Here is a 16,782-nt window from a genome sequence, read left to right as displayed (position 1 = left end):
TTCTCTAACTGAACGCACTAGGGATTCAAGGAAATGCATGCACATGGATTAGGGAGTGGTTAACATGTAGAAAACAGAAAGTACTGATTAGAGGAGAAACCTCGAAATGGAGTGAGGTAACCAGTGGTGTACCACAGGGATCAGTATTAGGTCCTCTCTATTCGTAATCTACATTAATAATTTAGATTCTGGCATAGTAAGCAAACTTATTAAATTTGCAGACGACACAAAAATAGGAGGAGTGGCAAACACTGTTGCAGCAGCAAAGGTCATTCAAAATGATCTAGACAGCATTCAGAATTGGGCAGACACATGGCAAATGACATTTAATAGAGAAAAGTGTAAGGCACTGCACGCAGGCAATAAAAATGTGCATTATAAATATCATATGCGAGATACTGAAATTGAAGAAGGAATCTATGAAAAAGACCTAGGATTTTATGTTGACTCAGAAATGTCTTCATCTAGACAATGTGGGGAAGCTATAAAAAAAGGCCAACAAGATGCTCGGATATATTGTGAGACGTGTTGAATTTAAATCAAGGGAAGTAATGTTAAAACTTTACAATGCATTAGTAAGACCTCACCTAGAATATTGTGTTCAGTTCTGGTCACCTCGTTACAAAAAGGATATTGCTGCTTTAGAAAGAGTGCAAAGAAGAGCGACCAGAATTATCCCGGGTTTAAAAGGCATGTCGTATGCAGACAGACTAAAAGAACTGAATCTATTCACTCTTGAAAAAAGAAGACTACACGGCGATCTGATTCAAGCATTCAAAATCCTAAAAGGTATTGACAATGTCGACCCAGGGGACTTTTTTGACCTGAAAAAAGAAACAAGGACCAGGGGTCACAAATGGAGATTAGATAAAGGGGCATTCAGAACAGAAAATAGGAGGCACTTTTTACACAGAGAATTGTGAGGGTATGGAACCAACTCCCCAGTAATGTTGTTGAAGCTGACACCCTGGGATCCTTCAAGAAGCTGCTTGATGAGATTCTGGGATCAATAAGCTACTAACAACCAAACGAGCAAGATGGGCTGAATGGGGCCTCCTCTCGTTTGTAAAATTTCTTATGTTCTTATGTTCTTAAAGGCTATATGGTCAAAACTTGGTTGATTTTGGACCCCTCAACCTTTAATCGATCTTTAACACTTTCAAGACCGGCCTGAATATTTCGGGCCACGTCGTTTCACAGTGCTGTCTCGTTTGTTTTTCAATTGCATACTTTGGACTGAAGGCAATGCTCGATGAACTTTGAACCTGGATGTATTTGTCGTTAGGAGTAAAAACAGAGAGAGCTAATTTTGTAAAATGGAATTCGGCAAACGATCTCGCTTTGTTTCAGTTTTGGAGAATGGGAGTGATTGTGATTACGCCAGCGGGGCGAGGATCCCGATTTAGAGGATGAAGAGCTTTTGGATCCTGTTTTTGCTCTAGGCACGGAAGGTAAGATGATTCATGATTTTATTTTGTATGTGTTCTTTTATTCATGTTCTTGCTCACATATCCCTTACGCCATGACATATTACATTGGTAATATATTTAGGATGCACTATTGTGTTTGCCAGTTTTCGTGCAAGTTGGTTTATTTACTGTGTTTCTATACAGTGGTTTGCAGAAGTATTCACCCCCTACCAATAATATCACATTTTGTTGAATTACAAATAATTTATGCACAGTTTTTCAAACAACCTTTTTTATTCAAAGCTGTAGTGGTTAAACTGAACACTGTCATATGAGGAGGAGGTTAAATGTCAGCAAAACTTGTAAAGAAAATGTACAAAATGAAATTTACTGGTTGCATAAGTATTCAGCCCCTTAAGTCAGTACTTGGTAGAAGCACCTTTTGCAGCAATTACTGCTATGAGTCGATAGGTCTCTACTAGCTTTGTACAGTAGGATGGTGACATGTTTGCCCATTCTTCACAGGAAAATTGCTCCAGTTCTGATAAGTTTGTTGGGGATTGTCGATGGACTGCAATCTTCAAGTCTCGCCATAAATTTTCGATTGGATTCAAGTGAGGACTTTGACAGGGCCGCTCAAGAACATTAATTCTCATCTTGTTCAACCACTCCACTGTGGCTTTGGCTTTGTGCTTCAGGTCATTGTCCTGCTGAAATGTGAATTTCCTCCCCAGTTTCAGTGTCTTGGCTGACTCAAACAAGTTTTCCTTAAGGATTCGCCTGTACTTTGCACCATCCATTCTCCCCTCTATCCTGACAAGCTTCCCAGTCCCTGCTGAAGAGAAGCATCCCCATAACATGATGCTGCCACCACCATGCTTGACAGCTGGGATGGTGTTGACTGGGTGATGCAGGGTTGGGATTGCGCCAGACGTAACGCTTGGAATTTAGACTGAAAAGTTCAATTTTTGTCTCGTCTGACCACAAAACCTTTTTCCACATGTCTGCTGTATCATCTACATGCTTTTTCACAAACGCCATATGTTCTTTAAGATGAGGCTTTTTGAGTAATGGCTTTTTTCTTGCCACCCATCCATACAGGCCAGCTTTGTGTAGGGACCAGCTTATTGTTGATGTGTGAACACTGACTCCCATCTCAGACACAGAACTTTGCAGATCTCTCACGGTCATTGTTGGCTTCAGAGTGACATCCCGAACCAGTTTCCTGCTTGCCCGACTGCTCAGTTTGGGAGGGCGGCCTGATCTGGGTTGTGTCTGGGTGGTATGATGCATCTTACACTTCTTAATTGATGGACTGTGCTGAGAGGGATAATCAGCGCCTTTGAAATTTTCTTGTACCCTTCTACCACTTTGTATCTGACTTATATTGAAAGCTCCTTGGTCTTCATGGTTGCTTTGTTGGATCACTATGTGAGTTGCAGCTTGAAAATCTTTATATACTTGAGGGAAATTATCTGCAAGTTAAACCCCTTTGAGTACACACAGGTTGAAACCATTTCACTAATTTTGTGACCTTCCAAACAAATCATTTGCACATGAGCTGATTTAGGGCTGCAGTAGGGTTTGAATACTTATGCAACTGAGATTAATCTGCTTTTCCCTGTAAATCTTACTTATATTATATATGAAATTTTGTAATTTATCAATATGGAGTAGCTTGTGTAGATTCTACATGATTCTACTGGAGTAGTGGTCAGGGCTCTGGACTCTTGACCAGAGGGTCGTGGGTTCAATCTCAGGTGGGGGACACTGCTGCTGTACCCTTGAACAAGGTACTTTACCTAGATTGCTCCAGTAAAAACTCAACTGTATAAATGGGTATTTGTATGCAAAAATAATGTGATATCTTGTAACAATTGTAAGTTGCCCTGGATAAGGGCGTCTGCTAATAAATAAATAATAATAATTTGAAAACATTGTGGAGTACGCTCAGGTGTTTATAGTCAAGTTAGAATGTTTGAGCAAGAGACATTTTATTTGCAGCTTATTTGTAGTATGTTTTGTTTTACAAAGAAGCAAATAACGTTACCCTTATAGAAACTGATCTTGATCAGTGGTTTTCAATCTGTGGTCCGCGGATCACTAGTATTCCACCGACTCCCTTCAAGTGGTCCGTGGAAAGGTTACATAATTAGGGAAAGGAAGTGCAACATAGTTTATAGATCCCATTGCAAACCCAAAATTTGAGACCTTAAAAACTCAGCACAAGAGCAGAAAGAAAATGCATACATGGAGAATATCTCCAAGTTAAAAAAAAAAACTCTGTCATATATCTGGAGTGTCTACAGTGTATTCTTTACTGAAGGTTTCGTGTATTGTGCTCACATGCACTCAACACAGCAACTTGTAAAGTTAAGGGATGAAACATGACAGTCTAGTATCTTGGGTTCATCTATGTGCACAAAAAAACAACAACAAAGTCCAGAGATGTGTTTCACCAAAATGTAATTACTTTATTTACTCCATTACAGACCTCACTATTTCAATAGTCAAGCTCAGACTACCGCTAAGCACGGGAACATACCTTTAGATGAGTCCATGAGCCAATCACACGAAGCCAAACAGCGGCTTACGTATTCTTAAAGAATACAACAACATTTATTAACCCTTGTGGCATAATACACCACAGACAGGGCGTGTGTTGTGTTGCATTAACATACTGCTGTAGTTTGGTTGGAGGCACGAAGTGAAGCAACACAACACGCAAGCCCTGGAGTGTTATCCCGCTTCTAAAAATGGATACAATAAAAAAGTGCTTTTATTTTTCAAAATGTTTTTAATATATTCCTTCCTCTTTGGAGACAAAATAGTGCTTCAAACGGTTTTATTTATTGTAAACATTAAACTGGAGGTTTTCAAAGTTTCTAAGTGCTGGTCTCAATCACTCTGTAAACAGAGCTGACATAACCCGCAATGTTAGTGTTAGTGACCAAGCATTTAAAAATGCCAATCATGTATTTTTATTGATAATGAAGAGATACAGAAAAGGCGGCAAAGACAAAGTTCCCGATCCACGCATTACTACCACTGACCTGAAGAAGCTTATGGCCATTTTTAAATACTTGGTCGCTAACAGGCTGTCATTGCGGTTTATGTCAGCATTGTTTAGGAGCGATTGAGACGAGCAGCACGGAGGCTATAACAAAATTGAATACTCTTGACCAGCCAAATTACTCACTGAAGCATAGAATTATCATACCAGACCGTTTACATTTTTAAGACTTACTGTTGAAGTCGATTATCATTTCTTTATGTTTCATCCAATCAATAAAAATACCAGCTGCCCAAGAACTTTTATTTTCTTCGATGTCATTAAGTTGTTGACTAGTTAAATCTAAGATCCGGCGTGCATCGTACAGTACTATAGAATTGTATGGTAAGAAACCCTCAACAGCCAATCAGCGTGCACCATCCCAACATTCTGTTTTATAAATAGAGATTTCAACTGGAGATTAAATGGCTCTGACTGTGCTGGCACCTCATGGGTGTAACTTCACAGAAATCAATTTCTACTGTAATTATCTATTTAAAAATGTTTTTTCCCTCTCTATAAATTCATGTTAATGAAAAGTAAACTAGAACCATTCTTTAAAACTCCAATTTTAATTAATGGATGGATGGATGGATGGATGGATGGGTGGTTGGATGGATGGATGGATGGATGGGTGGGTGGATGGATGGATGGATGGATGGGTGGGTGGATGGATGGATGGGTGGTTGGGTGGGTGGATGGATGGATGGGTGGGTGGGTGGATGGATGGTTGGATGGATGGATGGATGGGTGGGTGGATGGATGGATGGATGGGTGGGTGGGTGGGTGGGTGGATGGATGGTTGGGTGGTTGGGTGGGTGGATGGATGGATGGGTGGGTGGATGGATGGTTGGATGGATGGATGGATGGGTGGGTGGATGGATGGATGGGTGGGTGGGTGGGTGGGTGGATGGATGGATGGTTGGGTGGTTGGGTGGGTGGATGGATGGATGGGTGGGTGGGTGGATGGATGGTTGGATGGATGGATGGATGGGTGGGTGGATGGATGGATGGGTGGTTGGGTGGGTGGGTGGGTGGATGGAAGGAAGGAAGGAAATCTATTTATTGGTCTTATTTCTTTACTGTTTTATTTACTCACTTTTACCATTGTGTGTGTATTTATGTAATATGTTATGTATTTATTTATTCACTATTTGATTTATTTATTTGACCTCAAGAGGCAAATGCTCATTCTGTTTATGGTCTATTATTGGAGAACTGTATTTATTTCTCCTCAAATTTGGACTTTTACATTAACACCACACCACAAGGTCAATAGTTATTTAAAGTCATAGGTATACACTTCATGGCAAAGTTAATACATAAATAGTTTTTGAAAAATGTTTGGGATTTTACTTTGTAATTTATGTGCCTTTTTTTATATTTCAGCGTGTTCCAGATCATGTAAATAGTTACTGGGGGGGAATAAAGGTCTTCATATGGAGACAGATTACTCCTGTATCTCTCGTGGGACATTCCTTTATCTGGAGAACCGTGTTTTGGGACCTGAAACACTGAGGCCCAGATTTATAAAAGGATTGCGCATGTTTTACGACCGTAAAACAGGCGCTGGGGGTTCTGAATTCTTGGATGGGATTTATAAAACACATGCAATGGCATAAACACACAATTAATACATGATTTGCAGGGGCAATGTCTCTGTGCGCTTGAGCCCTTGATGCATATGTAATTCTGGGGCGTTTCTGAACGAAACCGCTAAAATTGGGATGGGATTTTGCAAATGAGGTCTATTAAATATTCCATCTAATTTATTAAAGGTGCCGGTAATTGCGGGCCTCCTATTTGTGTGATTATTTTAAGAACTCTGAAAAGCAGGCGTTAAAGGCAAGGTGATGTGGGAGACTTATCTACAGCAAGGAGACATCGTTTTCAAGGACAAAGAAACATTTAATAACATTTTACAAAGAGCTCATTTTTTAACTCTTCTGATCAAGTCAGTTTGTACATTATGGTTTATATTACCGGTAGCGCATTGTTTTGCAAACTCCAGTCACATTAAGCAGAATGCAGCAGGCTGGCGTAATTCTAAACAGACTGCATAACAAAATGTAATCAGCCGCAACAAAACCTAGTTCTTGACAAAATCACGAAAAATACTATCATTTTTTTTTATTTATTTAATTTGTAACGTATCCACATTCCAATAGCATTTGTGCCCTCAGAAGCAGGCTTAATCATGGGACATTCAGAACAGAAAATAGGAGGCACTTTTTTACACAGAGAATTGTGAGGGTCTGGAACCAACTCCCCAGTAATGTTGTTGAAGCTGACACCCTGGGATCCTTCAAGAAGCTGCTTGAAGAGATTCTGGGATCAATCAGCTACTAACAACCAAACGAGCAAGATGGGCTGAATGGCCTCCTCTCGTTTGTAAACTTTCTTATGTTCTTATGTTCTTATATATAATGACTTGCATATTTTTGTTGGCAGACATCAATTTATATTGATTTACTGTTTTCTCATTTATTTGACCACCTAAACTAGCTGAGATATTTAAATGCAATGTGTTTAATTTCAATTTTCATTTGTAAAATCATAAGAAAAGGAAGGTAACAACTCATTTAAAACTGTAATTGTGAAATCCAATAGGTCTCTTTGGAGCCATTCCAACATTTTTCACATTTATTAAGTCAAACAATTTTTCAACCTTTTAATAAAATGGTCCAAAATACAGGATGCGTAAGAACTTGGGATACATACAGCTTACCAGTTTGCAATCCAAACCAAATTACTGTAAAAACATTCTGTATGTTTCAATCTCCACATTTTAAAATATTGCATTCACAATTTTTCACTTGATTATAATATATTAATGTGATGGAAATGTATTAATTAAGTTGTTAGTCTGGGGTTTAGTTGGTCCACCACATATGCAGGTATTGCAAGTAAAAATCCATTTCTTATTTTCGCAGGATCAGGTTCTTGCCCAGTTGGGAACATATATTTGTACTTAAACACATAAGATATTCTAATATTAGAATGGCCGAATCTAACAATTTTTGTGTTGGTTCATGGGTTGAGAGGCTCACACCTGGCTCTTTAATTTCAATGTTTCATTGGAAGAGGAAGGAGGGATAACTGCAAATGGATGGTTTAAAAGGTGTATAGTGTTTTTAAAAGCAAAAAAGGAGGAGAAGGTAGGTCTGATTGTTTGGAATGTCAAGATGTATTTGTTCACTTGACTCACTCTTGTTTACATGACTGATTAATTGCATTTTTGGACCGTAGATATACACTGTAGTTAAATCAGTACGATAGAGCTGTTAATTGTCTGATACCATTTGAAAGAAATACGTTGAATAAAATGGAAAATCAACTTACTTGTGGCTAAGATGATACAATACACTTGTAGTACTGCCATGAAAGAAAAGCACTACCTTCATTCTGAGATAGCGAAGTACTGAGGATACCTTCCAGTTGCAGTTTTGCCAAGGGCTTTAGAAGTACCCTTCACCAGATTTCAAAATTTCATTTTCGCAACCCATTTTTGGATACTGCACTTATGTAGACCAGATTGATCCATCAAAGCCCACAGGTGTGATTAATCAATTAACACCCCTAATTCAGAAACACCTACATCAAATATCACCTACACATATTTAGAACACAACTATCATTACAAGCATTTAAACAGACAATTATAGTCTGCTAAGAAATAAATAATAAACAGCATCCTAATTCTAAGCTATGCAGCACAAAATCACAGTTACCTTCCTTTATGACTTCGAGGGATGTGCAAAAGTCTCTTTTGAAATAATAAAGCACTCTTATGAAGAAGATTAACAATCCTGTGATGGTCGTTGCTCTGTGGTCCAGCCTGAAGGGATGTAAAGAGAAGCCCAGCATTTACACCTTGGTTCAGCAGTTGTGTCAAGTATAGGCATTAGTTACTGTGTTCAGCAGACAGGAAATGGTGAACTTTCAGTGACCCGTATTTATCTTTAAGATTCACCCTTCTCTGTGGAAGATGCATGGCTTTTATTACCAGCAGATGGAATAAATGTTCGATTAGGATTTATTTTTCAAATACAGGTCGGATTTTTTTTTTTCCCGAGAACTTCCCCTAGATTGAAACAAAGACAAAAAAGTCCTGGCAGATTTTTAACTTAAGTGCACTATACATATTTTTTTTTTTCACATTAATCTCTTCAGTGCCAGGGTTTAATGAAATGTTCTGGTTTTTAAGGTGTCCCACCAGCTGAAATTTTTCCCAACATTCAGCATTTCCCTGCTGTGTGAACTCGTAGGTGTTTTTTGAGACTTTGTAACTGACTGAAACTCTTCTCACATTCATTACAGTGGTATGGTTTCTCTCCTGTGTGAATTCGTTGGTGTGTTTTTAAATTTTGTAACTGATTGAAACTCTTCTCACAGTCATTACAGTGGTATGGTTTCTCTCCTGTGTGAATTCGTTGGTGTGTCTGAAGATGTCCTAACTGTGTGAATCTCTTCCCACACTGAGTGCAGTGATGAGGTTTCTCTCCTGTGTGAACACGCTGGTGTGTTTTCAAAAGTGATAAACAATTGAATCTCTTCCCACAATCAGCACAGTGAAACTGAGTCCCTCCTGTGTGATTTCCCTTGTGAGTTTTAGGAGAGCCTAATTGATGGGAACTCTTCTCCCCTTGAGTAGAACAAGGCAAGGTCTTCAAGTTGCACCGGGTTTCAGAATTGTTCACACACACAGAATTTGAAGTCTCTATACTCTCCAGAACAAATAGTGCTTGTACAGAAGGAATTTTAACTCTCAATGTTTTAAGATGTTCTTCTTGGGGTGTCATCTCTCTGTGTTTCTTGCTCTGCAGTTTGCCGCTGGAAAAGTTTTTGCAGTGGGGTGATGGAGTGGAGTCGTGTTTTCCTGCTGTAGAAACTAAAGAAGAGAGACACACGTTATTGTAAAGCATTCTTACACATGAATTCATATGAAGGGCTTCCACACAGTGAGAAGCAGAAATGGATTGTTTTGTGACAAAGGGAGGAAAACGTACAACACAAGATAAACAGACGGCAGCTGCAGACGTTCCAGCAAAATGCAGAAGCCAAAAATATGATAAAGTTTATTTGTATGTGGAGAGGTTCTGGCAATTGACAGTAAGAGGCCATGTAAACTACGACGGCATCTGGAAACAAGGCATCTAAAACTGTTAACTTTTTTCAGAGGAAGCTGAGTGAGTTAACGGCAGAAAAATATCATTGAAGTGTACAGCACTGTTAACATGAAAGCTACTGAGGCTTCTTACCTTGTTTCTTTGCTAAAGATGGTAAACTGCACAACATAGGTGCGATGATGATAGGAGAGAAAGCAGCGGCACAGCTAGACGTGATCCTGCTCTCTAATGACATAGTTGCACGCTGTATTGCAGAGATGGCCACTGATGGAAAAGAGCAGCTCTTACAGTGTGTTAGTCAGAGCTCATATTATCCCATTCAGATACACTCTACCGATGTATCGAATGCTGCGCAGCTATTGGCGTATATACGTTGTTTTGGAATTTGCAGCGATGGTGCCCATTCTATGACAGGACGGCACAGCGGGCTTGTGACACGGGAGATGTGGGTCCCGTGACAGTGTGGATTCATTATATGATCCACAGACAGGCACTGGCTGCCAAGATGATGCCGGAGGAGCTGATGTCCTTACCATTGCAGAGAAACTTTATAAACGACACGATCAGTTAATTCAAGGGGTTTTGCCATTTTATGTGAAGAGATGAGGGCAAACTGCACAGAGTTGTTGCATGCAGAATTTCACTGGCTATCCAGGGGGAAAGCACTGACAAAACTCTGAACTGCGCGAGGAAGTCCACATTTTTCTTGCCAATAGTAACACTCCACCTGTACAACATTTCAGTGACACTCGTTGGCTTGCCTTGTTGGCGTATCTGGCCGACATATTCTAGCGATTGAATTCTCTCAATGTGTCACTTCAGGGACGAGATGCAAATGTTTTCATTGCCGATGATCGGATAGAAGCATTCATTAACAAACTTCAACTGTGGTCTTCATGTATGCAGCAGTGATCTGTTTGCATGTTTTCAACACTGGAAGACGTTGTGCAACAGTGTGGTGATCTGTCAGTTGACAGTATCCAGCATGCAATTGTTCTACCGCAATGAAAACAAAAGTATCGCTCCCATCTTTCAGTGGAAGATGACTTGCAGCTCCACCTTTCTGCACTGCAACCCCGAATTCTACTACTTTGTACAGCAAGGAAACAAACACACCCATTCCCACTGATTAGGTAGGACTGATGGATATTATACTGACATAATCTAATATTGTTTGATGTTATGATTTCCTGAAATGTTTGTGCAGTTTTGTTTTAGTTGCTGCGATTTGTACTGTTTTTGAACCGTAAGATAACATGAAAAGGTGCTTTATGAAATACTCATAACTATGAAACTTTGAAACGCATACTCATTATAACTATATTGATCACAACCCTTCTACTTTATTACTCAATTTCTTGCAACATATAGCATTGTCAGTTCAACGGGGAGGCGCAATTGTTTTTGTTCTTAGCGTTGGGAGGCTCACTATGACAAAGTCTGAGAAGTGGTGACACTTAGCAACCCAACTGGATTTGGCATCACCCAGTGATGAGACATGTGATCCCAGCACCACTGTAAAGCTGTGGGAGCAGCACAACTGCAAACAGTCTACCAGAAACAGGGAAAGGCAAAGATCTAACAGCATTTGCAAGAGGCATGATAGTGGGTGCACATCTTGTAAATGCAACAGTAGCAAAGACAGGTATGTTGCAACTTGCAAGCCACTGACATAGTGGTTAGGGTAGATTTAGCTAGAATGACCAAAGTATAATTACCTCTAAATCCCAGTTCACATTCAGGTGGCCAACCATCACACAGGCTGGATCCCAGCTGGTTGTTCTCCTCAAGTGTACAGACATTATTTTCAGCAGGAACTTCCTCTGCGATGAGGACACATTCCTGTTCTATGAATTCCTCTTTAATAGGAACACATTCCAGTCGAGGGACCTCTTCATCTTTAACACATGTCAGCTCTGTAACCTGCTTTAGACTTGCACACCACTCCTGATCAAATGACTCCTCTAGGGTGTAAACTGCTTCTATCCTTGGCCCCTCCTGTGCTTCAGATTTAGGCAAAGCATGGCTCTCTTTGGGATCTGTGTGAAAGAAAATTGTACAAAATTATAACTCTTACTTACTAGTCAGGTTCCTCTACAAAGGCAGCCCCCTTGTCAGAATTCTACTGGGAGGTGTAATTGGGTCATTCCAGTGGAACAATTTTTTTATTATTTTTTATTTTATTTAGTTTTATTTAGTGTGCCCAGTTACATTACCCTGAGCTGGGTGTATTTGTGGTAGAGGGGTGATCAATGCCTCCACTAGGTGGTGTATAACCGGTGTGGTGAAGTAGATGGAAAAGCTATAGAGGGGAAGTATATTGTTTCAATCTTTCTTTTTTATTTTTTTTAAACTGTACCCCTTCTGTCTGTAGGTTTCAGCTCATGTACCCTTTACAATTTTCGCACTACTGAATGGTACCACATCTGCAGTAAAACGGCAGAATAATCCGATTAATTAGAACTTGTTCCTGTTTATTTAACATATAATCTATGACACAACAGTTTGGGACTGACAACTGCTGGTTGAGTACAGAATATCAAAACAGTAATCCTTAACTTTTAATAAGAAGTCTTTGGATGCACAGAATAAAAAGACAGTATCATCAGAAACACAGATTTGCTTTCTACTGAGCAAAGTTATTATAAATAATCCACTGTAGATGTTTATCTTGTTACCATTTGCTTCCCATCTCCGCATAATTGTGTGTTTACAGCATCAATAAGATTAAACTATAAGAGCTAGCAATGATAAACTTTTTATTAAAGACAATATAAAAATGATCCAAAGGGACTCTGTGTCGCTTTGCACTTTCTGCAGACTGTTTTCTTCCTTAATTTCTTTTTCTAGCAAGATAGATATATTTTTATATATCTGTATGTACTCCAAAAACAAATTCAACCAGCCACTATTTCTGTCACTAAAATACAGCCACACCTAATCAGAGAGGAAATTCTCCCAATCTAAATCACAGGTGTAGAGGTGGATGGTAAATTTGAAATACTCGGGCTGTAACCTTTGAGTTGCTGAACAAACTTAAATAATTATGCACAGCGGTTTAGAGAAAGTCAATTCAAGTTCATTTTTTATTTTAATTTTGCATTCCAAGTCATCCTGCATAACCCCTATGACCCTTTGATGTACCCCCAGGGGTACGCATCGCCGTCCCCATATGAATAATACATGGATGAAGGCTATATGAGCATCCTGAGCTATTCGAAAAAAAGACACAACACAGTAGTGAAGTCAAAAAAGTGAGAATTCCTCTAGAGGAAAACATACGTGCACTTTGACCCATTCGACTCCTCGAGACCATCGCTTTCAATTGAAACACACGTCTCGTTTTCAATCACTCTTTTAAATCATGCAGTGTTCCCTTATTAGGAAAGGAAGTACATAATACATGATTAATTGAGAAGGATTTGTTTCTTTATTTACGTTTTAAAGGGAAATTGGGAATAGACTACACGGAAGGTACTAGGTTTAAATACCGTATATATTTGGAATTATATTTGTGGAGATGGTCGGGTCAGGTATGCAAATATTTGAAAATGCTCGGGCTCGGGTCAGGTTGGGATTAGTTTGGTCGAGTCAGGGTTCGGATCGGGTTTTAAATGTTGGCCCGATCAGACCTCTAATCTATAGATCTTAATTAGCTGTCACAGAATGAGTTATGTTTTGTTTTATTTTATTTAACTTAAAGGTATCAAACCTAAGGCACAAATTGCAGTGTTTGACAAATAAACATACGGGTATTGCCCTGTTTATAAATACAGGAGTATCGTTGCAGTGTGTTGTGTCTATTGGCATCAGGAACCCAACAGTCACCCAGACATAAAAATCAATAATAATATATTTACCTTGAAATAACCCCTGGTTCTCGTTCCTCTGAAAGTCTTGTTCATTGCAGTCGGGGTTCATGTTTCTGAGAGGTTGTTTAATGTCTGCATCTGCAGCGTTCATGCATTCCCGCACTGCTTTCAACTCGCTCTCTGATATTTCCAATCTCAGCTTCAGACTTTCATTCTCTTTCTCCTTTCCAGCCATTTCCATTCGGAATTCAGTGAATTTGCCGCCGACAACTTTTGTGATTTGGCACAAGACGGTGTCTACAGCCGCTTTCACTGCGTGCTCGATGGTAGAGGCGAGCTCGTCTTGAAAGAACGACACGGAGACGCTGACGTCCATCTTCACTGACTGTTAGCTTGAGACTCGAGTAGCGGAATCCTGTTTGATTTTAATGTAGTCTTTTTTTAATGAATAATTTCAATTCATATATAATCCGCACTTCTGGTGCTCCACTGACTTTCGCGCTCCACTCAGAAAAAGGGACTCAGTTTCAGAACTCAATGCAGGTAATAAACGAACAAAAAAATGCATGTACTTATAAATAATTAGAAAACATTTTAACCCAACCTATTACTTTAAACAGCAAGTGATAAAATGCTGTACAATCAGCTGCAGCTGCACTCCCCTCTCTCTATAGCCTACGCGAAGCAAACATTTCCATTTCCTAAGGCAAGGAAAGCGTTGGTAGTGGGCGTGCCTGGTTGAAATTGTCGCGTACTATTGGCTGCAGCAACAGTCTTAGCCCACCTTGCGAAACTGATTGGCTGACCCCCCTGTCTAGGCAGGGCGGGATGGCGAGAAGAGGCTGTAATGAAACTGGACACCAGGGTTCGCCATGCTGGTCACTGCTGCGTTGTGTTTTCCACAATATCCGTACAGTGGATCCGAAATGGCGCCAGTTTCGTCTCCCTGCTTTGTATTCCAAAACTGCGGGTCGCGCTGCGAATGTGCGGGTCATTTTATTTTGTTTGTTTTATTAACGGATTGGACTGTTTTGTTTTCTGCAGGGGTCAATTGCAGCATTACCAGTAAAATGCGGACTACAAATCCTGCAAATCTGTACCAAGGTGATCTTGTTGCAGAGGGTCTCTGTAATTGGTTTAACTGATCAGAAAAAGTTAGACCGCGATAATGGTGTGGCAGCAGTGTGGAGTAGTGGTTAGGGCTCTGGACTCTTGACCGGAGGGTCGTGGGTTCAATCCCAGGTGGGAGATACTGCTGCTGTACCCTTGTGCAAGGTACTTTACCTAGATTGCTCCAGTAAAAACCCAACTGTATAAATGGGGAATTGTATGTAAAAATAATGTGATATCTGTATAATAATGTATAATGTGATATCTTGTAACAATTGTAAGTCGCCCTGGATAAGGGCGTCTGCTAAGAAATAAATAATAATAATGGGGACTAACCTGCAGCTACTGCCAAAAGTTTAGCATCACCCACTAGATTTACAAACCATCGTTATCAATAAATAAAACGACAATAGAACGTGCCTAATTAAATTGACGTGAGCAACCCCGTCACATACATTTTTTTTACTGTGCAGATGTTATGTATTGTAGCCTACTGAAAAGTTAGTAATATATATATATATATATATATATATATATATATATATATATATATATATATATATATATGAATAAATATGAATAATAAATAACAGATGTATACAAATTAATTAATTATGTAAACAGATAAGTGGGTTCATCTCCCTCTCATTCAGAACCATGAACAGCTAGTGTTCGCAACGTTCCTACTTGGAGTTCTGCCACTGCAAAAACTAGGCCATGTAAAATATATCAAATAATCTGTAAATATACATCTGTATCTGTAAGAAGCGATCTATTATTAATATGTATTAGTATGTGTATCGGATAGTACCGGGCGGGACTAACGGGGCTTCAGACAGTATAGCGCGTGACTAAAAGTGTATCGGACCGTACCGGACAGGTTTTAGTCACACCCCGTTAAACTGAAAACGGTATCAAAGGTACATGATTAAAAAGTTCATTTAAAATGTAGAGCCTATATATATTGCCCGGGACTTTATTTTCACAGATCTGACTGCCCAAACGTTCTCGATAGACTGGGGACTGCTGGGTTTATCTCCACTCTGGACCTGACGAAGGGATACTGGCAGATCCCTTTGACCTGCAGTTCTAGAGAGAAAACCGCATTTTCAACTCCTGAAAGGTTGTTCCAGTTCACAACCATGCCGTTTGGGCTACATGGTGCGCCCGCTGAATTTCAGAGAGTGATGGACCAGGTTTTACATCCACATCATGAATATGCGGCAGCGTATATTGACGATGTGGTGATTTACAGCTCCACCTGGTGAGAGCATTTGGCCAGGATAACGTCCGTCCTTCAGTCTCTAAGGGTAGCCCGGTTGACAGCTAACTTGAGAAAATGTGTGTTTGCCAAAACAGACACAATATTTGGGATTTGTAATTACGTTTGCAATTCTCCAGTCTGTCGGTACTATTGCATGATCTTGGTTAGCGGTTTGTAAATAACGTCTTTCATTTCCTTGAGTACTATTGGGAGGATCTCATCTGGTCCAGGGGATTTGTTTATTTTAAGAGCTCTGTTAGAAATGACCATTAATGGTGTTTTTGCTTATGAAACTCTGAGCTAGTCAATGCAAAATCTCAATACAAAATCCCAGATTCTGAGGGAATCTGAGCAGAAACAGCAATTGAGAATGATTCAGAACACACCTAATGGCATTTTAAACAGGTACGAAATTAACCATTCAGATAATGTAGATGTAAAGTATCGCTTTAGGCAAGCTTAATCATCTAAAAGCAGGTCTAGTCTAAGCCAATGAATTTGGTGTACTGGTCAGGTTCTGCTGCCTCAGGGTTTAGAGCATGTCTCCTCCTCCTCCTCCTCCTGCTTCTGGAAAATCTTCCCATCCTCCTTTCTCCAGCACAGCTTCATGCCTTCCATCGGGGTGTCCTTGGAGAAGTGCTCTGGAAGCTGAAACAAGCACCAGACTCCATGTTACAAGAACACAGGAACAGGAGGAGAGCTGGGAACCACAAGAGGCTGTTCAGAGCAGCCAGGCTCTCAGCCCTTCATAGCAAACCCAGTAAATCATCTACACACATTTCAGAGCTGGGAAACCCATGTCTGTTCTATGTAATGATGCTGAATGACACATGGCATGTTGCTAATTAAAAATAAAACTGCTTAATGGTGATCAAAGGTATTTTTTAGGGGAATTTGACATTGTAAGATATTTAACAAAAGCATGTATATCTTTCCTAATATGTTAGGTGATATTGGTTGACTAATGCTCATGTCATGTTGGTCTCCTATGTATAAAGAGAATTAC

At 39.8% G+C, this 16,782-nt stretch overlaps 1 protein-coding gene across 1 annotated transcript; it reads right to left on the bottom strand.

The window, feature by feature from the left end:
• Window positions 1-7,090: 7,090 nt before the first annotated feature.
• LOC117971177 (zinc finger protein 251-like) lies at window positions 7,091-14,239 on the bottom strand. The gene is made up of 3 exons (XM_034919208.2): window positions 13,451-14,239; window positions 11,309-11,629; window positions 7,091-9,352 (listed from the first exon to the last, which is right to left on the bottom strand). Exons 1-3 carry the CDS (start codon window positions 13,776-13,778, stop codon window positions 8,700-8,702), a joined length of 1,302 nt encoding a protein of 433 aa, XP_034775099.2. The 5' UTR covers window positions 13,779-14,239; the 3' UTR covers window positions 7,091-8,699.
• Window positions 14,240-16,782: the final 2,543 nt, after the last annotated feature.

This window comes from Acipenser ruthenus, chromosome 58 (genome assembly GCF_902713425.1).
Source record: "Acipenser ruthenus chromosome 58, fAciRut3.2 maternal haplotype, whole genome shotgun sequence".
Classification (NCBI taxonomy): Eukaryota; Metazoa; Chordata; class Actinopteri; order Acipenseriformes; family Acipenseridae; genus Acipenser; species Acipenser ruthenus.
The sequence above is the reverse complement of the archived record's forward strand: the minus strand, read 5'-3'. Positions and strand labels throughout refer to the sequence as shown.